Source organism: Papio anubis, chromosome 4 (genome assembly GCF_008728515.1).
Source record: "Papio anubis isolate 15944 chromosome 4, Panubis1.0, whole genome shotgun sequence".
Lineage (NCBI taxonomy): Eukaryota > Metazoa > Chordata > Mammalia > Primates > Cercopithecidae > Papio > Papio anubis.
In genome coordinates, this window is record NC_044979.1 from 16094026 (window position 1) to 16115353 (window position 21328).

General features: G+C 45.3%; 3 gene segments (V, D, J or C); all 3 read right to left on the bottom strand.

The window, feature by feature from the left end:
- Window positions 1-1745: 1745 nt before the first annotated feature.
- Window positions 1746-4314, bottom strand: LOC101022187. The segment is given in 2 exon segments: window positions 1746-2775; window positions 2930-4314. Coding segments are annotated over 2 exon segments (519 nt in total).
- A 1808-nt stretch (window positions 4315-6122) lies between these two features.
- On the bottom strand, window positions 6123-7305 carry LOC101021839. The segment is given in 2 exon segments: window positions 6123-7065; window positions 7155-7305. Coding segments are annotated over 2 exon segments (600 nt in total).
- Window positions 7306-11491: 4186 nt separating this feature from the next.
- Window positions 11492-14598, bottom strand: LOC108585187. The segment is given in 2 exon segments: window positions 11492-14360; window positions 14485-14598. Coding segments are annotated over 2 exon segments (378 nt in total).
- Window positions 14599-21328: the final 6730 nt, after the last annotated feature.

Genomic DNA, 21328 nt, shown 5'->3' on the forward strand with positions numbered 1-21328 from the left:
GAAAAACAGAGCTACAGAGCAAGAGAATTTGGGAGTTGAATAGAAATAGGAAAAATTGAGGAGCGCTTAGATGATGGCTTCTAAGAACAAGAGTAGAGGGGAGATAAATTCTGAGCCCTTTTGTCCCCATAAGACATGGCATAAGAGGGACATCAGAAAATACTCCAGTGATATGCTGCTAAACTGGGTGTCTGTGAAGGTGGGGGCATGGCTGGTAGCATTTCCTAATTTCTGTTGTACCAGCATCCCCACCATGGCAGATTTCAAGCAGCCAACATGGCTTCTCTGAATGGGGAGCTGGGAAGAGTACGCCTATTTACTGCTTCTAAGTCATACAAGTTGCCTCCAGCACATCCCTAGACTCAAGAGCAAGGTTTTCAAAGTTCTTCAATGCTTCCTACTCAACACACTGAAAATTAGGCCACAGCAACTATAGCACACCTCCTTATTTTCATGATAGGATCAGAGTGTGAGATCCTGGGTCTTGGAATGGACAAAGGGACGTTTGTGCAGAAAAGGGATTTCTGAGTCCTCTGAAGCTGCTGAGACCACAGAGCAAAGAGCTATGCTGGTTGGTTGGGGAGCCACTAGCCTTTGACTTGAAGTAATTGCAATGAAATGTTTCTCCTGCTTAACTTAACAGAATGATTTCATTAGAACAGAAACCCTATTCCTTCCTATTTGTTCGTTAGTAACGTCTGCCCTTTGCTCCTTTTGCATGTTCATTCTCAGTATAAATTGGAAGCCCTGCTCACTTTTCTTACATGTTCTTGCAGTACCGTTTACAACTGTGGACTGTGTTCTCTTCAGCCTTAGTGTTAGAGCTTGTCCACTGTTAGGACCAGGTGTCTCAGGAGTCACATGGAGGAAAGTGACAACAGTTAGAGAGGAGGTCTAGGGAGACAAGGAATTCCCATCTGTTCCCTTGCCTTACTCAGTCCCAGGAGACACAGTGCACCCGAGCAAGGAGTGATTTGATGAGGACACAAGAAAAAGTGGGTCCAGAGCAACTCCCTGCCATCATTCTCTGAGGAAAGAAATTTGGTGTCTGTACCACCACAATTTCTGATCAGTGAGTTTGGAAGGACTATGATGCCTCTCTTTTTTTTTTTTTGAGACAGAGTCTCCCTCTGTCACCCAGGCTGGAGTGCAGTGGCGGGATCTCAACTCACTGCAAGCTCCGCCTCCCAGATTCACGCCATTCTCCTTCCTCAGTCTCTCAAGTAGCTGGGACTACAGGCGCCTGCCACCACACCCAACTAATTTTTGTATTTTTAATAGAGACAGGGTTTCACCGTGTTAGCCAGGTTGGTCTCAATCTCCTGACCTCGTGATCTGCCCGCCTTGGCCTCCCAAAGTGCTGGGATTACAGGCGTGGGCCAACGCGCCCGGCTGATGCCCCTCTTAGCTATGAAAAATTCAGGGCACCTCTGTCATGGTTGTGTGTGAGACACTGAGTCCCAGACTTGGAGAAGTGGCCTGTTGCCGAGAACTCTCAGAAACCCATAATCCATAATCACATCAGCTCTGACCAGTGCGTTTGATTTCATAGATACAAACTGCAGCATCACCCACAGAGAGATGGAAGATTCTATTGCAATATAATCATTGTACTTCTATTTATAACAAGTACTGTATAACACTATATATTATGAAAAATAAAAGGGAATAGTTTCAATATTAAAAATAAAACACTTCTTGAGTTAAAGTCCTCAGGAAAATTATTTCAAATCAAATGAGTTGGACAACAACGAAAACACTCAGAGTCTAAAAATCAGATTTCCTGAGGGAATCAAGATGAACTGGCAGCAGTGGTGAATGCATGCCTATGTGTATCAGAACAGCAGCAATGGCAAATGGAAACAAAATAAAGGGTACATGTGGCTTAGAGTAGGCAGAAGAAATGAAGTCTTATTGTTATCATGATTGTATTTATCACGTAAGGACCACAAAAGTTGCAAAGACCTTTACTTCAAACAGGAAGAGAGGTTTGATATTTTGTTGCAGAAAACTTCCAAGGTGACAGGGATAGAAGAGGCTTCAGAAGAAAGATGTTCCTGGTGATGTAGCCTCAGACCTTCCAGATGCCCCAACATATGCAGAAGAGGCATGTTTCCTGCCCTTGACAACCTCATGGATGTGGGCAACACAGCAGCCTCCAAGACCTATAGAAGATGCATGTCTGCCCTGAAGGCCGAGGCTAAGACACCCACTCCTTGCTTGGAGAAGTGATCTGGCTGCGAGGACTCCTAGAGCACAGTGGGCCCTGATTGTTTTCACTACCTACATTTGCAGTCACTGTGTTTCAGAAATGAATCTGTGGTCTCTTTCTACCCAAAGGACAGCCGAAGTCCAAATCCACCTCTTTCCCATGAAAAGTGAGAAGCAAAGAGAGGCCTCTGTCAGGGTCTCTGGGAACTGCAGGAGAGCGAAGGATGAGGTTTGTAACAGGAAGGAGGTGACTGTGCCACGCTGTGGCTAAGCTGCTGGCACAGAGATACACGGCCGAGTCCTGCTGCTCTGTTCGCTGGATCGTCAGAGTGGAGACAGATCCCTCAGACCTCTCTGCAGAGAACCGATCATTGGGCAGCCCTGATTTGTCTGGTTGAGCTTGATAATTGAAGTAAGTCAGAAACTCTGGGCCCTGCCCCAGGGCCTGTTGGTACCAATAGAGGGCTGCATGACCCGAAATTGGATCACACCTCAGAGCTACATCCTGTCCCTTCTTTATTACTTTGTACCTAGGAGACTGGGAGACTCCAGCACCTGTGTGATCTGTGGAAATAGAATTTGGCAACAGAATAAGGAAAACATTTGTAGTCATCACTCACACACAGACACACACACACACACACACACGCACACACGTGCACACACACACCTACATACAGAAAAAAAAATGAAACTACTTTGTGTTCTGAGGACTCACCTGTCCCTAGGAAACCCAGGACCACCCAGCAGAGGAGCCTGGTGCCCATGGCAGGGTCAGGCCAGGACGGGGGCGTTACCAGATCAGTATCACTGTGAGCAGGAGCAGAGGATGACGGACGTCCTTGTCCCCACAGGGCAGTTCCCACAGTGACATCACTTCCTCTCTCAATCCCCAGGACATCAGGGTCACAGCATTTATACTAGAACACACTTGGGTGACACTTTAAATATTTATAACCTCCGTTTTAACAATATCAATGTATGGCTTATTGTTTTGGGCTCCAGAGCTGTCTGGACCCGGAGGCCTCACACTGCATCTCTGAGTTCATCTTCTCATCCTCTGTCTGCTGGGCATGTCCTGTAGGATGCACCAACACTGCCCCTAACATAGGGCACAAAGGGGTGAGCTCATGGTCTTTCCTGCAAAACAGGATCCCCTCTGCCATCCCCATTCATGCCCCAGACTCCTCCATTCCCCCAGTCACTGGTGCCCAATGGGACTGTCACATCACATGGGTTCCCTCATGAACTGCCCTCATGCCTTTCTTCTGGGATCACTTCCCACCTTTGTTAACTGTAACTCAGAAAAAATACCCATAGAAAATCATCTCAAGCATAGAGTGACTTACTAACGCTCATCTATTCCATGCCCTGGACTGGGTAACTGGAAACTTCCATATGAAAAACACCAGGACCTAAAAAGTTCTAGCATCTAAGATTTGTTTTACCACTGTCCAATTGAAGACACTGATGGAAGAAAACTACTCAGTTTACTGTTTAGGTCCAATTTATACAAATGAAATTAACATTCTTTACTCTGAAATCATATGTTCTCCTCTGAGTAAGTTAAAAGGTCACACAAATCATGAATTAAACCTACCAGGCTATACTGGGCCAAGAGAAGACAGAGCTTTTTTCTGGAAAGTCTGTTTCTGGGGTTAGTCAATGTGGTGCTGGAAGGAGGCTGGCATGCGAAGTATTTTTGCTTGTTGGAAGATGCTGGGATGTGTAATATCCTGGGTACTCAGCTGATCTGGGAGGAAGGGTGGTTAGGCATGTAATATGAGGGACCAATTGTTGTCAGCAGGATTGTCCTGGGAAATTGTCTTTCAACCATCTGAGACATGTTTTGGGCTCTTTGGCCCTCTCTGTTCTGTCCTGTTTGGGCGCCAGGTCTCTACATGGAGAGAAGGCATCTCTACCACACAGTATTCTTTCCGTCTTCACAGAAATGCAGGGCAATTTCTGCAGATCTGAGGATTTCACTTTGGGTTTGCCATCAGATCATTGAGCTGATCAGTTACAAATTCATGAAGCACATTTCTCATACTGCAGAGCTCAAAGAGAGACCAGAGCACTTGCTTTGCTTATAAAAGAACTGGGTCCAGGAAGGCAGCAAGAGGTGAGCTTCCCTCCCTCTCCACAGGTCGCTGCACTCTAAGCAGGAGTCTGATGTCCCCGCAACTCCAGCAGGACGGAAGCTCAGGAAGGAGACAGAAGCAGGAGGCAGAGCACTGCCTCTGGGGGGAGTGAGATTCCAGGCACAGGATTAAAAGAACAGTTAGTAGCCAGTGTCTAGAACATCTACATACAAATTGTGTCCACAGTCACCTGGGCAGCACAGGTGTCCCCCGGAGTGGAGTCCACGTACCATGGCAGGTTGAGACAGTTGTTGATCTGGTGCCTAATCTGGGAGAATCCCTCCTGTGCTGGGTTGTATTAAGTCAACTTTGCAAAGGTAAGAGTCTGATTTTCCCACAATGCCATTTCTCTTATCACTCTGGGTTTGAGATGGTCAAAGATAAATTTGGTAAAATTCAGAAGATGGATATAAAACCGTCACTGTAACAATTGGCAGGTCATTGTGGTCAGACAATGAGAGTCAGTGACCATCAGATACAGAGGCATCCAAAAGACCTTGGAAGTCCTGTTTCTTCTGAACCCTGTGTCCAGTTCATCTGGCCAACAGCAGCCAGGCTGCCCCCAGTGTTTGGCAGTGCACCTGCAGGGGTGGCCCCCACATAGAGGGAACAGCTTCCCCAGAAGCAGGTTTCCTTGGACTTTTCCTGTTCTCCCAGCTCAAAGTCCCACTGCATGGCCTGGCATGCTCTGATCCTCTCATGTCCCTGCATCTCCAGCCTGTCCTGCCCAGACCTCCAGAAGCCCTGGCTACTGACTGGCTCCTTCACCTTCTGACTTCTCTCCTCAAGACCTTGTCTTCCTCAGCTCCTGCCACAGATGCATAGTCTAGTTCTGATAATAAATCTGTTACACTCTCAAACTTGTAGTGGCCCTGTTTTATTGATAATAACCTAATGGAGATTTTCTTACCAGAAGTGGTTTCAAGGAACAACCTTTAAGAATGGAATTCTAGAGGTAGATCTCTGATCTGTCTTGATTTGTTGTGGGGGAAGACCCTGAAGGAGAGCACAGAGACCTGGAGGAGGTCAGGTGCTGCAGCCACAAGAGGAAACCTTGAGCCAGGTGTGGACACCAGGATAGTGATTCCCCATCAATTTCCAAGACTGACCTGAGCCCAGCAATCAAAGGGGTGGGCTTTCTTTACTTAATGCTAGATCTATGCCAGGTTACAGTAGATGTAGCGTGTTCCTACTATTGGTTCATCCACCCACTCATCACCCACTCAGCCTGTCATTCACTCATCCATTCTCTGTGAAATGGGTCTCCCCACATGTCAGGCACCGATATTGGTAAATGCAGCAGGCACAGCCTTAGCTCTCATGGGCTAAAAAATTAAGCACAGAGACCGGTCGTGGTGGCTCACGCCTGTAATCCCAGCACTTTGAGAGACCAGGGATCATGAAGTCATGAGATCGAAACCATCCTGGCCAACATGGTGAAACACTATCTCTACTAAAAATACAAACAAGAATTAGCTGGGCGTGGTGACACATGCCTGTAATCCCAGCTACTCGGGAGGCTGAGGCAGGAGAATCACTTGAATCAGAGTATCAGAGTTTGCAGTGAGCAGAGATCATGCCACTGCACTCCAGCCTGGCGACAGAGTGAGACTTTGTCTAAAAATAAAAAAATTGGGGGGAGCACCAAAATAATCAGACAAGTATCTGAGAAAGCCCAAGTGTGCTAAAGGTTACTAACAGACTTGATTCTTTGAGAGCTTATGAGAGGAAAGTTGATCCGAGCTGGGAGGCATGGGATTGCTTCCCACAGGAGGGCTGATCATGCTGAGATCTGAAGCACAGGTAGGAGCTGGTCACTAGAGAAAGGAAAGCTCCAGCCCAGGGCAGAGAAAATGGCCTTTGAAGTCTCTGTGATGGGAAGGAAGGAGTCACAGAAGAGGGGTTCCCCTCATGGCTGCAGTAGAGTGGGGCGGGGAGGTAGGGGGTGGAGAATGACTGCTAAGATGGGAAAGGTGGGCCACAGAAGGGTGGGGAGTTAGGGAAACCCTGGAGAGAGGAAGCAACACGGTCACCAGGGAGAGACAGGAGTCTAGATGGATGTGAAATACAAATCCTGTTTCATCCTGGGGGCCTCAGACTCAGGATGATGAGTTGAAAAGTAGGAGCTGGGGGAGCCCTGGCCCAACCCCTAAAGGAGAGCTCGGAGGACAGACCAGAGAGAGCAACAAAGGAGACATCTGAGGACCTGGGATCAGCCCAGGCCTGGCTGAGACTGCCTGCAGAGGCACCTGTCACAGAGCGAGGCTCATACTGTCTGGGCCAGTTGGGGCCACTTGGGGTTCCAAGGTTCCTGTTCCAGAAAACTCTGCCCAGGTCATCCCTGAGTCTTGGGTGGGGGAGGAGGGCAGAGCCTCCCTGCTTTCATGTGCGGAGAGGAGGCAGCCTTGTAATGCTGTGGAGTAACTGCTGGCACAGAAGTACACAGATGTCTGGGAGAGAGCAGCCGACTCCAGCCTGAGCAGGAAATCCTCTGTGTTTATTCTGGAGACATTGTAGCCATTGGGGACTTCTCCTTTGGTAGTGATACCAGCAGTAACTGAGTAATAAATCAGTCTCAGCCCCATGCCTGGGTCTTGTCGATACCAGAACATGTAGTCATGTTTCATATCCTGGGCACACTGCACTATCATGCTCTGTCCTGTCTTCAGGACCCGGAATTTTGGTGTCTGAGTGACATCAGCATTCACTGGACCTGCAGAGAAGAACAAAGCTGATGCTGCAGCCCCAATGGAAAGGGGCTGGGCCGTGAAATCCACACAAGGGTCCCTGCCCAGGACCCACCTGTCCACAAGAGAGAAAAGGCCGCACAACACAGGACCTCAATGCTCATGGCAGGTGCTACAGGATGGAGGGGTCTTCTGGTTCTGTGCATTGATGAAAGGGCAACAGGACTCTCAAGGGAATCATTCTGAGATGTCATTCTCCCTGCCTGGGCCCCAGAGCATTCTTGTCAGGAGAGGCCACGCCCATTCCCCAGATGGTCAAATTCAAGATAAATGCACCAGTGAACGGCTGAGAATGAGAAGGACACATTTGTCTGAATTGAATCAAGTCTACAAGATTTTCATGACCTTTTGTGAAGAGTTTGTAATTCAATGTCAATTTTATTTCTTCAATAATATAATACATAGCCTGGTGTTAGTTACCTACGTAGTGCTGTAGTCTAGAGTCTTAAGGAAGCTCCCCACGTCTTCCTGGTGTTTTTGATTCCTGTGTCCCAAATACTCCTTCAAGTATCCTTTTCTAATTTGCTTAATTGACCATAATCCTGTTTAAAATCCTTTGTCTATATTGGTTTTCTCTGTTATCAAGTTTCCAAATCATAGGGGCAGGCTCATCAACATTGGACGAGTTTTGCTCTGTTTCTTTTCAATTCACTGACAGATGGGACTCCTGACAAACCCAGGTGAGCACCTTCAGCTCTACCTAGGGCTCTTGCTTTCCATGTCTGGGGTGAGACCACAGCAGACAGACCCATCTCACGCTGCTGACTGCCCTCTCTGTGTGGATGATGGTGACCACCCAGTGCTGCCCATGATCTGTGGGTACAAAGGTGGCCTGATGCATGAGGGACTTGGGGAGAGAGGTCTGACTTTAAGGTAAGGAAGAATGCTCTGTTTTTATGTGAGATGCCATCTTTCATAGGGAATATCCCTTTGTGCAGGGTTACTGCCATTAATTTAGTAATAAATAAATTTTACTAATAAAAAAGAACTCTAATAACCTATCTCATGATTCCTTCAGGGTTTCACAAGTTTTCCCCGGGGGTTCTCCTTGTCTATTTTCTGAGCTCATCATCTTCTCCTAGACCCAGCCAACACCCTTCCCCCAGGTCCCTCTGTCTACTGAACCAAGCTGCAGGAATTGATTCCTTCTGGCTACCCTCATTTCCATGGTTGCTCAATTATGGGTGGGGTGGTTTGGGATGGCACAGGGCAAAACAACATCAAGGGCGTTATTCTTCCTAGGGCTCTGATTCACTCTCAGAACTATATGCTTCATGGTGGAACCTCATGGTACTCATCACATGTGGATCAACAACCCCCTATCCTCACCTCTCAGCTTACCACCAAGTAAGAGACTCTTAGAGTAGAAAAGGCCTTAGAAATAATCTTATTTCCATTTCCAGGTGTGTTTTGTAAGGTGAACTTGTTACTAACACGCAATTTGTCCTTAATTTCCAAAGAAATTACTCCCTCAGGTGTGCATCTGTGCTGAGACCTAAAAAATCCATTAGGAGAAGGAGAGTAGCATCACAGCTTCACAGCTTAGAATTTGATATTACATGTCCTTTGTCTTGGACATCCTGCGGCCACTCTGCCGTGTTCCCAACTGACCCTCCCCACTGCCTGTGCTTCCTTCTCTGCTTATTCAAAGAAAGTAAGATCCTCCTAATTTTAGAATGCAGGAACATTTACCAATTTCTGCTCCATAAAAGTCTCTCTTTGAACTCTGAGATATTTATTAAACAAACTCTGACTCCATTGGCCGTGCCATTTTTTGCTTCGCCAACAGTCTTCATAAGGTAAAGGTGATGTACTGATGTTTACTTAACCTTGAAAATAAATTATCCCACCTTCCAACAAAGCAAAACTGGCTAAAATCAGATGGGATTCTAGTTAATATTGTTTTCCTCTACATTTCACATATAGGAAGTGACCACTTAGTTGGTTCTCCTCCCTCCCTCATTTTAACAACAGCTCCTCACAGAGCTCCCTGGCCTAGTTTATCTACATCAGAGTCTCCGCTACATCTTGTGATGGGAATAGTTTTATCAAAGCTCAGATCTTCTGGTTCCAGGCCACTAATCGCTTACCCACTCTAGTACCTCCCCACTGCCAACACCATGATGCATGTATCTGCAGTGCTATAGGGTACACAGAGTCTCTTAACCCTGGTGTCTGATCTAAAGACAACCCCAGATGGTTCTAGACTTCCCCTCCCTCAAACTCCAGTGACACATCTATCAATTCCATATGGAAGCAAGACAACTGCCCTCCATCTGGCTCCACCATTTATTAGCTCTGAGACGATGGGCAAGGCTATTTGTTAACTTTCCTGGACTCTAGCCTCATCTAGAATCATCTATAAAACAAGACATTCCTCTCAATGCTTTACACACATGACTGAGATACTGTGTAGCATCTTGTAGGTTTGATAAAAGTCTATCCTTTTATCCCTTCCTGTCTCCTCATGCTGGAGAAACCAATGGAGCTCTCACACTGGCCCTGCTAGGACTATGAGTGATGGAAAAGCTGGAATCATCAGCTGAGTGCTGGGGTGAGGAGAACCTGGAAGCGTAAAGATACCATTCGGTCACTTTAGAAAAGATGTGGCAGAATTTAGGAATCAGGCAACAGAGCGCGAGTGTACCTGTCTACCCTCATTATGCAAAGTGAAGCAGCTAATAGAGCAAGTTAGATCTATATCAACCAATCTGGAACAATAAAGACCAAGGTATATTAACAGAAGAGTATGCATGTGGCAGGTAAAGTGTACAGGTGAACCCATTTTCTGTAGGTGTACTTGAGTAGAAAGTTATGCATGAACACAGAAAAGAGGGGTGAAAGGAAGCAAACCAGAGTGTTAATATTCATTACCAATGGAAGGTGGGATTGGGTTCGAAAGCATTATTGACATTTTCATATTACATATATATTATACATATACATTACATATATATTATTTAATTTGGTTATTAAAAAATCTTAACCACATGCAAGCTTTAAGTTTACACGTTTCATCAGGTGTCAGAATTTGTAGTATCTAAATGGACAAAGTACAGAAAGCTTCTGTCTATGGAACCCCCTATAAAGGCCCATTTATTTTTTGTAATAAACTGAGGATAAAGTGTGCTCCATAAAAACACACGAGCTCCTGGTGAACACAGCCAGTCTCTGATTGCTGAGGAGGGTGAGCATCGGGGTCGATACATTTGATGGTGAGGTCAGTTTGTGCTGATTATGAACTAATAAGGCTTCTACCTCTGAAAGCCTGATCACCACGGGGAAATGGGGGATCTCACTCCTTGTTCTAGAATAGGTTCGAATAGCCCCCTGATTGGAAAAGAAAGAGAAATGAGCACCCTCTAGTGCCTGCATTTCCAAACTCAGTGAGAGCTTGTTTCCCGTTACACATTGTTCAAGCTTTAGAAATGCTCTTCTTTTCTGATCCAAGTAGCAGTATTATTACGATGTCGATTGTAATGATATTCCAGCATTTATCAACAGCACACAGCTTTCTCAAATACAGCTTTAGTGAGTGGGTGGAAGAAAATGCTTTCCTTAGGGAAGATTTTCTGACTTTGGTCTGTTTAAGATTCAATTATTAAAAATAGCTAGTCTATTTTTGGTCTTTATTGCCTAAAGAGTTAAAACTGCATTCGTCTTTAAAGCATTAATGTAAATCATTCTGGCAAAACTGGGGCTTCAGTCTATCTGTGAGCCATCCTTAGTGATTGTATATTGGATTATTTCCACCCAGAATGGCTCTCACAATTCTTCAGGGACTAACACATAGCTCTGCTCCGTAAATGGAGCCTCTGTCTCACAACCAGCCTTTTCTGACTGGCAAAGGAGGGGAACAAGCAAAGGTCTCTGCTCAGTGCCCTGCACCAAAACCAGGTGTGGGCTGGAGGAAGCTGGTGACCATGAGCTCTGTGTCTCTGGCATTGCCCACCAATTCATGGAAATGGACACCCATAATATAGCTCAGTGTATCAGGCACCGTGGCCTCAAAGTCACCTAAAGAGATATTTGTGCCTTAAGAAAACTCTCCCTAAGAGAATGGGGAAGCCATTTGTTTTCTTCTCCATCACCTTTTAATGCCAGTGTTTGACATTATGTTTCTAATCACTCTCTCAGAGTGATTAGGTGCCCTGTGTCTGTGAGACTCCCAATTCCAGGACACCTGTGAGGGAAGGAGATTGAAGAAGGAGACTAGGGAGGAGGGCGACGGGCAGATAGGAAATTCAGTCATGTAGAAAGGATTGGGATCCAGTGACTCATCCATGACAGGGATTTCTCGTGTTTCCAGGACTCATTTGATCCTAGGAGATGAAGGGATAGAGGTTCCCATTTAATGTTTCCAGACATCTATGTGGGAACTCAGACGGCCTTTCAATATCTGTTCTTTATTCTTTCAAGATTGGTCAGTGGCACCTGGAACCGTTGTTGGTACTGATAATAAAATGGGGAACAAAACATCCACAATTTGTAAAATGATGCATTTTACAGTCTAGAATGCAAGAGAAGTGTCAATTAAATTGCCACACAAAGTCAGGGAAAATGACTATGGTGCTAAATCTAAGAATATTAATGCATATTATAAGCTGTGAGCATTTACAATAAGGAGGTGCAGCCTAGGAAAACTGTTGAAAGAGTGTCTCCCTCGAGATGGTGGTAGTTAAACTGAGATTTGGAGCAAGGCCAAAAAAAGAGACTTGTGTTGACACAGAGAATACAGCATGGAGTGGAAAGGCCTTTGGTGGGAGGAGCATGACGCATGAGGAATGGCCTGAACTGAGGCAGCTGTGGTTGAAGTGGAGGTGAGGGTGCAGAGGAAGGGAGAGGACAGCTGGGAGCAGACATCACGTGGAGGAGGCTGAGGACTGACATGAGCATGGTGTGGGGACGATGGAATTGTGAAGGCCGACAGGGGAAGAACATAGACCTGTATTGTCAATGCTGTCTGCAAATATACAATTTCAAAGGAACTTTCCTTTCTGGGAGCAACTGAGGAAGAGGACTTCTGAGGCCAGAGCTGTAGGAGGGGCCTGGAAGAGAGACTGCCTCCTCTCACATCACAGTGATGTGCGTTCCGTAGTCCAGCTGAGACTGGCTTGGGAAAGAAGTTCAGCACTGAGCAGTTTCCTATACACAGGACTGCTCAGAAATCTGAAGGCCCTAGCCTTGTAGGTATTGGGGAAACTCCTATGGGACAACGTCTTCATGAGATCATGGTCTCATGAAGACAAGGCCACCTATATCTTCCACTGAACTTTGTGTGCAGAGGAAGGTGGCTGTGGGGTGAAGGCTGGTGCGAGAGGGCACAAAGGTCTGGGAGAGGCTTCTGACACAAAGGCCACATATTTGGCTTTGAGAGAAAGTTACAGACCCTCAGGGATTTCTCTGTAGTGCGGGCTGGGACGGATCAGCTGTACACCAGCTTCGGCTCCTATTAACTCCCGCACATGTAGTCATGGATGGCAGTCTCAGGCATCTCTGTGCCACTTCATGTCCTGTATTTGTTCTCTGGTACCTTGGGAACTGGTTGTCCCAGCTTCTGTGAAGTTTATGATAGAAGGAAGTTGAATGTCCAAGGAGGGACCCCAATAATGTAGACCTGAAATAAAGGCTTAGGCTAGGGTGTGGTGGGCCAAGGAAAAGTCTTTAAGGGACTCACCTGCCCCCAGGAGGCAAAAGGCCACACCACTGAGGAGTCTGGTGGCCATGGCAGGGTCAGGGGAAAATGAGGAAATTGTGGAGAGGGTTTTCAGTTTGTGCGTTGTGGACATAATTCGTGGATGTCAGGAGAGTCAATTGATGATGCCGCTGCCCCGGCCAGCCAGTGACTCTGTACTCTGCCTGCTATTCCTCCCTCTACCTGCTGCAACCTTCAACCTACAGTATAGCCATAAACCTTCACCCATGTGGTCCCTGCTCCTGGCTGTCTTTCTTCTACAAGACAACAGACTCACAAGGTTCATGCTCATTTGCCCTCCACCTGCCTCTCCACCGTCAGCTCAGGATGTCCAATTTAAGGACAGGCTATTGTTTCTTCACAGAACATATGTGCTTCCCTCTCATTTATAGGTCTCTATCTTGTTTCTCACATGAGATATATTTCAGGTATATTTATTCTTAGTGGTGAAAATCCAAAGTTAAATTTTAGTAGAATAAATTGAGAAAAATATCCTTAGATGTTTATATGAGAAAGCAGTTTTTGTCTATACAAAAACAAAATTGTTTTTAGTTTTTGTTGTGTTAAACTCTTGTGCATCAAAAAACTCCATAAAAATGAAAATATAAGCTGCAGACTGGGGAAAGACAAAGGGAATGCATATAAATGATTGTTAAAAAGTGTGAAATTTAACATTCCTCAAAGTTGCTAATGAAGAGGCCGTATTAGTGACCCCTGAAGACATCTGAGCCTCTGCTTTGGCCCTGCTGGTCACTAGAGGACAGTGTGAGGGCTCTGATTTACTGACCAGGATGCAGAAGGTGATGATGGAGCAGAGGGGTAGGTGGAAAATGTATGGACTAGTTTGTTTCCTACTTCTGATCCTTACAAGCCAGGAGACACTGGGGAAAATGACTCAGTGTCCCTGAGCCGCCCATCTGTAAAGAAAGAATAAGAATGTTTGATGTGCAACTGTTGAAAGGCATTAAGCTATGTAACAAATACAAAGAATCAAGCACACATCTGGGACTCCGCAGTCACTCTTGTTCTGAAGTTACCCAGGAACTGACAAGCTGCAAGAAGATGCAGTAGAGAAGCGGGCACACTGAGGGCACAGGAAACCTGAGCTCTGTTGGTTGGGAGAGCTCTGCGCTCAGTAGGACAGAAGACATGCCTTCCAAACAACTGAAAACTTCCCTTGAGGGAGTGAAACCTGGGTGGGGCCTGGAGCTCTCAAATCGAAGCTAAGGCAGGAAGTTTATATACAGAATGTCAGTGACTCTGCAGGCTGTGCCAAGCTGCTGGCGCAGAGATACAGGGCCGAGTCCCCCAGCAACAAGGCACTCACATTCAGCTCAGAGCTATAGTTAGGGAACTGGCGACCTGAGAATCGATCAGGGAAGTTGCCTCTTTCTCTCTCTTCCTTCTCATAATACTGAAAGATAAACTGGGGCCCCTGACCCAGGGCCTGTTGGTACCAGTACACACTGGTGTGCCCAGAGATAGGAGAGCATCTCAGAGTCACTTGCTGTCCTCTCGTTTTGATCAGGTGTGTGGGACTTTGGGTGACTCCAGCGTCCACTGGGCCTGTGGGAAAAGGAGATGGAGGATGAGCTCAGGCGACAGCCTGGAGGTCCTCCCCAAGGTAAAGTGGAGGACACAGGGATGGGAAAGCTGAGAATGGGGTTGCTGTCCAGTGCACAGGACTCACCTGCTCCCAGGAGACAAAGCAGCGCCCAGCAGAGGAGCCCGGGGCCCATGGCACAGTGGGGCAGGCAGCACTGCACCTGATGCAGGGCTTGGTCCTCCTAGGGAACAGCTGAGCGAGTTCTGGTCCTTGATTTTCCTGATGGGAGGGATATCCTGTGATGTCACTGTCCTGTGTCCTCCTAGTGCAGCCTTCCTTAGGTCTAGTGCTCCACTAGACTGTACTCTCTACCTGTCCTGCAGAGCTGAAGGGATGGGTGAAGGCAGAAGCTTCTGCGATGATACAGTTGCTCCTCTGCCTACACTGCCCCAGCTCACAGGCTGCCCCATTGCCCTGTCACCATCCTCTGACCTAGTGCTGTGGTGCTCCATGCTGGAGCTCACACACCTGCCCATCAGTGGAGGGTGAGGAGCCTGTGATTAAACCTCAGGTTCCAGCTCTTCCTGGCTGTCCTTACAACATCTTTCTGATGCTAGATTCACACCAATGTTTCTTATTATATTTTCCTGTCCCAGACAACATTCCCAGCCCCTTTCATCAGTGACCAGTGGTTCAGAGTCCCCAAGATTTAGTCTGTCTGATCAGATTCAAAGCAGACCTGTGTTATCTGTAAATTATTTAAGAGTACAGATTCATCAGAAATAATTTTAGGACTTTAACAGCTCACAGCATAGAGTTTGGCATGTGGGAGACAGGACAGCAGAGGGAGGTAGGGTCACCATCTGTGCTGGTTTGCAAAATCTATTCCCATGGCTCCCTTCCTGCTGGGTTAAATTTCCTGGTGGCTAAAAGTAGTCACACAGTAGCCTGAATGCTTTGCCGCTTAGATATTTCTTTCAGCAGATATACTAGCAAATGGCTCATCATTTCTATATTCCATAAAGTTCTAGAACAGGACACAGCTTTGCCAAGGTTTTTGCTACTTATAACAAGGATGGCATTTGCTTCAATTTCCGATACCTTGTTCCTCATTTACCCCTGAGCCTTCACCAGAAGTGCCCTTTATGCTCTGTTTTCAGGAATCTTGTCTTTTGCTAGTCTGCTCCTCCCAGTTCTTTCAACCTCTATCCATTAGCCACTTCCCATTAACCAAAGCTGCTTCTACATTTTCAGAAATTATATCAACGGCATCACTCTCGGTACCATATTTTCTTTCAATTTCCTTCCTACTGCTATAGAGAAACACTATGGACTGGGCAATTTACCAAGACAAGAGGTTTATTTGGCTTATAGATCTGGAGACTGGGAAGTCCAAGATCAAAGGGCCATAACTGATGAGGGCCTCCTGCTGTTATCCAAGGCAGAAGGGAGGGGAAGCAAGCACCGAAATCAGAGAAAACGGCTGAATTCATCCTTTTTATCAGAAGACCATTCCCAAGACCACTAATTCACTCCCACAATAAGGGCATTGATCTCTTTCTGAGGGCAGATCCCTCCTGACCTAGTTATAGCTGTCATAATTCCAATACCATTACACTGACAAGTTTCAACATGAGCTTCTGTGGGGACACACAAGCATAGCACACACATCTACACTAAGAGTCATTATTTCCACTCTGAAGTCTATATATAAAAAAAAAAAAGAAAAAAAGAATGCATATGCCCACAGGAAAGAATCCCACAATATGTTCACAACAACTTCATTCCTAATAGTTGAAGACAGGAGTAACGTGGATCTCCATCAACAGGAGCGTGGATCAACAAGCTGTGGTGTATTTATGCCATGGAATATTAGTCTTAAGAAAGAATGACCTACTGATACAACAGTATGAATACACTTCAGAAATACTAATTCTGGAGAAAAACAACTCAATAAAAATATGATTCCATTATATGAAGCTCAAGAATAGACAAAGCTACTCAATAGTGATAAAAATAGAAAAGTTTTTATCCCTAAGATAGAAATTGATTGGAAAAGAGCATGAGGACACTTTCTTGAATGATGGAAATTTTTTTTTAATAATCATTTCAGTTACTATTGCACTGGCATATGCATTTGTCAAAATGTATGAGGATGTCCTTGTATTAATATTTGTGTTTTACTCTCTATTAATTATACCTTAATAAAAAGTATTACTAAAAATTAAACAGCTAAATTGCATAAAAGATGGGAGTCATATACAAATGTATGCTTGTATTCTGCAGAGCCCAATTTAAAAATGAATCACACAAAAATAAGAAAAGACAGGAACACATCTATTTGTGTAAGATATGGAGAATGTGAGAAGTGCTCAGTGACTGAAATAGGCAACATTGAAATTTGGCAACAAAATAAGCTCAAGTGACGAGTGGGCTGAAAAATGAGTGAGGATCAATATCAAGGAAAGCTGTAGACAAACAAAAACTTTCTAAAAATATCTTCATATGCTGTTGAAATCACTCTGAGAACCCTGAGCTGCTATACATTTCATAACTTGGGAAAGTGGGCATTCATCAGTCTCACAATTGAGCCTTTCCTTTCTTTTTGCCTTTCAACAGATTGGCCAATTGATGAACTGACTTTTTGCCCAGCAAGTAGCCTGCTCCCCTCTTTGTGAGTGGGATCCTGGGTGACCCAGGCCTCCCGCTTTGGCAGCCTCACAGAGGGGAGCTGGGCACAGCACAGACACACGGGTTCTGTCCACGGGGGGTTTGCATTCCCTGTGAAGCCCAGCTATGGACCTCCCAGTCCTGCAGTTAATGGATCCCAACTAAAGAAACCTTACCTCTAAGTGTCCGCTTTACTTGTAAGTGCTAAAGAGAGATACAGGCTGGAGAAAAATAAAATGTTTGCTCAATATTATTCTGTAATATTTTACAAGAAAATCAATTGAGAAATTCATGCATTTTCATCCAAGGCAATGTCATGAGGATAATAGCTGAATTCCTTTCTTAATCTATCCGGAGAAGACGCAAACACTGCTCTATGCCCACAAATACTTTAGTAGAGACTTATTTGTAGTCTATTTTCGATAATTCTACTAGTCAATTATCTTCAGGTCCAACGGCACAGTTTGATTCATCTACTAACATTTTCCTTCAGTAGTCTGTTTACTTAGGTGTTTTAGAACTTGTTCTCAATATTTTTTGCTCTCCGGAGAACACATACTTGGTGTCCAACGGATTCTCAGCCAAGGTGATGTTACGACTTATAAACTTGCAGAATCCCAGATCACTCAAGCACGTTAAAGCTGTTGCCTGGTGAGACCTGCAGGGAAGATGAGGTGCAGCAGAGATGCACTGGGCTCAGGGCACAGCCTGCCCCTAGCTTTCCAGTGTTCCTCTGAGACATTTGCTCCCCTGCACCTGCCCCTGATACCAAGGCTGCCCGGCAAAAATTCTTCAACTGTATTTGTCATTAAAGATTAGAGGGACTTCCCGCCTCTTGCACAGCTGTAGTTAGCCTAGCAATAACTGAAAACTGCTACAACATCTGCCCATCCAAGCCCTAATTTTTCTAAACCCTTTCCCTCGTAGACTGCTCTCCCAGATTCCCCAGAGCCCTTTCGATCTCAGCAGATCACCATGCCATCTTGTGGCCAATAAGTGAAGTTTCATCATTGTTTCTTCTGCAATGGCCCAAGGAATGCTGGGAAGTGTCTGCAGAGTGAGCTGCCAGAATATTCCAGAAGTGCCATCCCGCACGTTTTATGAGCAGCTTCCCTAAACTCTCATCCCAACACTAGTTCTAACCCTGATTATTGCTTTGAGTTACCAATCTTAATATCCCATCCTCATTCTGAATAACTCTTATCACATAGCTCCAGTTATAGTCTAACTTTTTCTCCCTTAAAACTACCATCTAAAGAAAGAGGAACAGAATGAGAGGAATGAAAGGAAGTAGTATTTGGTTTTATATAGTGAGAAAACACGGACGCTGAAGCACAAAGAGATTATTTAATCTGAATCACTAAAGATAAACAAAAACGTCCTCCAAAAGTGACAATGTTACCCCAAAAGTATAGATCAGCAAAAGATGAAGTCAAATGTCTATTAATGAAAAGTAAAATTGAAATATATAAAATGAGACCTCTTAGAAGGCAACAAGCAATGGTGGCGGGAGCCGTACCTAATGCAGAAAATAAGGATGGATATAGCTAAGACTAGCAAAGTGGCTGCTACAGGAAATGATCACCACGTAAAATGCACATCCATTGACCTGAGCACCAAACACGGAAGAGATGATTCTGGAAGAGGCAGAGGAGCAGCGGGAGATGAGGACTCGCTGGTGCTGAATAGCATCATAAGGAAGCAAATCAGCCTGGGGACTGTGGATTAGATGACTTTGCTTTCTCCTGTTTCCTGTGACAGCTGAACTGGACCATTTTCCTCTCCAAGGATTTGTTCCTGCACCCTGAGTTAAACGCCCCTGGGACTTGTTCCTCCTCAGCTTCCCATGGGCGAACTCCCTCTCCCTCCTTGTTCAGCACGGTCTGAAGGAGAGGCCATCTCTCCCTCCCCTTCAATCCCACAGTACTGAGGATTGGCACAGACCTTGCAATTGGCATTGACTTCTCATGGCATGCTCACATGCCTCCTAACTGTGCCTTTTCATTTCCACTAGACTGAAAGTTAGCTGTGGGCAATGAAAAGTAACACCTTTATCATAGAATGCACATGACTGCTCTCAAAATTATTGCTGTTTCTTTCACTGCCTTGGGTTATAGCTGAACAGGAAAAATAGGCACACTTTCTTAATGTGACTTAACCAAAAAAACCTTCCCAAGTGCCAAAAACAATATAACTACCAAGGAATTGCTCTCCTCATTGGTGAGATGGCAAAATAAAACAAACAAACAAAACAACAAAGAAAATATTGTCAAATGCTTCAGTGGAGACCTAGAATTCCAGTCCCTCTTATACAAACATTATTGTACGGCCTCCCTCTAACTAAGAGACAGGCAGAGCCATCCCTGTGCCCTGCACCTGGCAGGAAAGCTCTACTGGAGCCTGTCGGGAGCTGGCGAGGATGAGCCTTGGTGATTCCGCCCCCAGAGCAGAGATTCTCAGGGAACTCTGGACAACTTCCAGGGACTGAGATGGAGAGTGGCCATACTCAGTCTTGGAGTGGAGAATACTTAGGGTGTGATCCTTCTGACCTCTCAGCCTAAAGTAAAACCAGAGTCATTCCTGACGTGTGGAACTGCTTAGTTTCCAAAGCAAAATAGTCCTTGTTATAGGGTCTGTTGGTGACACAGAAGAACAGCGGGGCTATACGTGGTTCACAACCTAGAGTTGCTGCTTGCCCATCTCTGTTCCCAATGACTCCAGCATCTAAATATTCCATGCGAGGAAGGATAATTTGTAAATAATGAACAGGTTCAGTGATACCTTTAGTTACACTCAAAATAGTTGTCATGCTCCAGACTGCCATGCTTGAAGGAGACAAAGAATTACGGAGCAAGAGAATTTGGAGGTTGAATAAAAATAGGCACAATTGAGGCCCCAGAAGATGATGGATTCTCAGAGCAAGAGTAGATAGGAGGAAAATTCTGAGTCCTTTTGGCCCCAAAAGACATGGCATTACAGGGACATCAGAAAATACTCCAGTGGTGTGCTGCTAAACTGGGTGTCTGTGAAGGTGGGGGCATGGCTGGTAACATTTCCTAATTTCTGTTTTGCCAGCATCCCCACCATGGCAGACTTCAAGCTCCCATCATGGCTTCACTCAATAGGGAGCTGCAACAATTATGCCTATTTGGTTCTTCTGAGTCACAGAAGCTGACTCTAGCACATCCCTAGACTCAAGAGCAAAGCTTTCAAAGTGCTTCAATGCTTCCTACTCAACACACTAAAACTGAGGCCCCAGCAACTGTAGCACACCTCCTTATTTTCATGATAGGATCAGAGTGTGTGATCTGGGGTCTTGGAATGGACAAAGGGACATTTGTGCAGAGAAAGGATTTCTGAGTCCTCTCAAGCTGCCAAGATCACAGAGCAAAGAGTTATGATAGTTGGTTGGGAGCTGCTAGCCTTTTACTTGAAGTAATTGCAATGAAATGTTTTTCTGCTTAACTTAAGAAAACAGAATGATTTCAATAAAGCAGAAACCCTATTCCTTTCTATTTGTTCGTTAGTAACGTCTGCCGCTTGCTCCTCTTGCATGTTCATTCTCAGTATAAATTGGAAGCCCTGCTCGCTTTTATTACATGTTCTTGCGGCACCGTTTACAACTGTGTACTGTATTCTGTTCAGCCTCAGTGTCAGAGCTTGTCCACTGTTAGACCAGCTGTCTAACGGTGGTCTCAGGTGTCATGTCGAGGAAAGTGGCAGCAGTTAGAGAGAAGGTCGAGGAAGACAGGGAATTCCCATCTGTGCCCTGTCCTTAATCAGTCCCAAGAGACACAAGGTATCTGAGCAAGGAGCGATTTCATGACCACACAAGAAAAAAAACGGGTCCAGAGCAACAGCCCACCCGTGACCATCATTCTCTGGGGAAAGAAATTTGGTGTCTCTACCACTACAATTTCTGATCAGTGAATTTGGAAGGACTATGATGCCCCTTATAGCTATGAAAGACTCAGGCACCTCTATCATGGCTGTGTCTGGGACACTGAGTCCCAGACTTAGAGAAGTGTTCTGATGCCGAGGACTCTCAGAAACCCATGATCCATAATCACATCAGCTCTGACCAGTGCGTTTGATTTCATAGATACAAACTGTAGCATCACCCACAGACAGGTGGAAGATTCTATTGCAATATAATCACTGTACTTCTATTTATAGCAAGTACTAAATAACAATATATAATGTGAAAAATAAAATAAAAAGGAATAGATTCAATATTGTAAATAAAACACTTATTGAGTTAAAGACCGTAGGAAAATTATTTCAAATCAAATGAGTTGGACAACAATGAAAACACTCA